General features: G+C 38.6%; 2 protein-coding genes across 2 annotated transcripts in view; one reads left to right on the forward strand and one right to left on the reverse strand.

Moving 5' to 3' along the window:
• The window catches only part of LOC143027984 (uncharacterized), a 711-nt gene extending 680 nt beyond the window's left edge, over positions 1–31 (forward strand). The window contains exon 1 of the mRNA XM_076189627.1: positions 1–31. This exon is cut by the window's left edge and continues 680 nt beyond it. Within this exon, the coding sequence (XP_076045742.1) occupies positions 1–31 (31 nt within the window).
• Positions 1–2,500, reverse strand: part of LOC143028240 (glucose dehydrogenase [FAD, quinone]-like) — an 18,733-nt gene that overhangs the window by 15,848 nt on the left and 385 nt on the right. The gene's annotated exons all lie outside the window — the stretch shown is intronic.

A 2,500-nucleotide genomic window follows, 5' to 3' on the forward strand; every position in this document is an offset into this window, starting at 1 on the left:
CATCACTCATCTCTACGGCTCTGAGACCTGAGTCACCCATCGCAGTCATACCCGTCTCCTCGAGCGCTTCCAACAGCGCTCCCTCCGCACCATCCTCAACATTCACTGGAGTGACTTCACCACAAATGTCGAAGTTCTGGAGCAGGCAGAGATCCCCAGCATCGAAGCCATGCTACTGAAATACCAGCTCCGATGGGCAGGGCATGTCTCCAGAATGGAAGACGATCGCCTACCAAAGATTGTCCTGTATGGCGAACTCTTCGCCGGTCACCGAGAGAGAGAGAGGAGCCCCCAAGAAGCGATACACGGACTGACTCAAGAAGTCCCTCACCGCATGTCACATTGACCACAAGTGTTGGTCAGACCAAGCTGAAGACCGTGGTGCCTGGCGTCACGCGATCCATCAAGCTGTCACCCAATTTAAAGACGACAGGAGGGATCCACTCAAAAATAAGCGCTAGAGGAAGAAGGCTCGTGCCGCCTTCACCACCACACCGGACATTACCTTCTCCTCCAGACACTGTTCGCAGATCTGCTTCTCCTAAATCGGTCTGGTCAGCCATGAGCGTGCCTGCAGTCGACGACGTGGGCAACCTTTTTAAATCTTCGTTCGCGAAGCCAAGATATATATATATATACATACATATATATGTCTATATATATATATATATATATATATATATATATAAAAATATATATGTATGTATATATATATATACATATATATATATATATATATATATATATGTATATGTATATGTATATATGCACAGCACTGAATGGGTCCCAGTGATTAGAGATACATTTTTATCAACCACAATGCACTTTAATTCTAAGCCATCCAGGTGCATGCAGAAAATGAAACGTGATACGCCTGAGGACTCGAATTAATGTGACGAGAACGTTGCCAGTGCCGAGTGACTAGAGTCACTAGACCGATGCACCATCAAGAGTACATATATATATATATATATATATATATATATATATATATATATATATATATATATATAAACAGAAATGTACTAGCACATTTGTAAATGACACACAGGAAACCCACAGTCGGAGAAAATAAACTTCGAATGAAAGAAGATTCCTATATTTCGGCTATCAACTGTAGCCCTCTTCAGGAAAGTACATAAGACAGAGGACAAAGGGGACTTATAAGCTACAAATACACAGAAAAGAGAGGTAATGCCATCAGTCCACGTTCCCTCTCTTTCTGCGTTTCTATAACTTATAAGTCCCCTTTGTCCTCTGTCTTATGTACTTTCCTGAAGAGGGCTATAGTTGATAGCCGAAATATAGAATCTTCTTTCATTCTAAGTTTATTTTCTCCGAATATGGGTTTCCTGTGTCATACAAATACACACACACACACACACACACACACACACACACACACACACACACACACACACACACACACACACACACACACACACACACATAAACACACACACACACACACACACACACACACACACACACACACACACACACACACACACACACATATATATATATATATATATATATATATATATATGAATATATATATATATCTATATATATACATATATATAAATATATATATGTATATGTACATATATATACATATATACATATACATATATATATATATATATATATATATATATATATATATATATATATGTATCCACAATTTCCTATGATATATCAGCACTGTAGTACTTATAAATACTTCGATTGTATATACCCAATAAAAGAAAACAATTCGCATGTAATTAAGAAAGAAGATAAGCATATGCGCTATTGACAATCTTGATAACAGATATGAAATGGAATTACCTTTTGTCCATCAATGAGGAGGAATAAACCCAAGATTTTCCTCACTTTTTATTTACTTATTATTATGTTTTTGACTAAACGCCGCCTTGCGTGAAGCAAAGTGGAAAAAAAACTTTCAAAACTCGTTCTGCAGTGATGACGTCATGTCGCCTTCCCCCGCGGTCCCGAGCATACGTTTCCCTTCCGTGCCGTGTGGTCCCTTTCCCTCTATTCAGTCTGCCGCAAAGCGATTTTATTAATCAGTTCTTTGGCTAGAAAAAACAATGCTTGGCTCCAACCAAGGCTATCACACTGGGCTTCTTCCACGGGTTTCCTCCATCCCCGACACTTGAGAGTTCGTTTGAGTAAAAACGACTTCGGTTACAATATCTTATTTTTCAAAACTCCAAATATCAAATTATCTTTCCGTCATATATAGCAAAGTTGAATAATGAACCAAGAGATTCTAAACGTATTAAAACGTTAGACATACTGTTGAAACGTTCTTAGAGAGTTCTAGATTTCTGTAAATGAAGTAATATTCTTGTTATTCAAATGGAGGTTGGAGGTAGGATGTGGGAGGAAAAATAGCCCAGTGTGATAGCCCCATAAAGAAGGGCTCATCGTATCAAATAACCAAAACTAAATATATGAAGGTCGGTTTCCGCGTCGAAAGAAGCCAATGACC

The sequence above is a fragment of the Oratosquilla oratoria genome, chromosome 9 (assembly GCF_046742065.1).
Source record: "Oratosquilla oratoria isolate Oo_2021 chromosome 9, ASM4674206v1, whole genome shotgun sequence".
NCBI classification, from domain to species: domain Eukaryota; kingdom Metazoa; phylum Arthropoda; class Malacostraca; order Stomatopoda; family Squillidae; genus Oratosquilla; species Oratosquilla oratoria.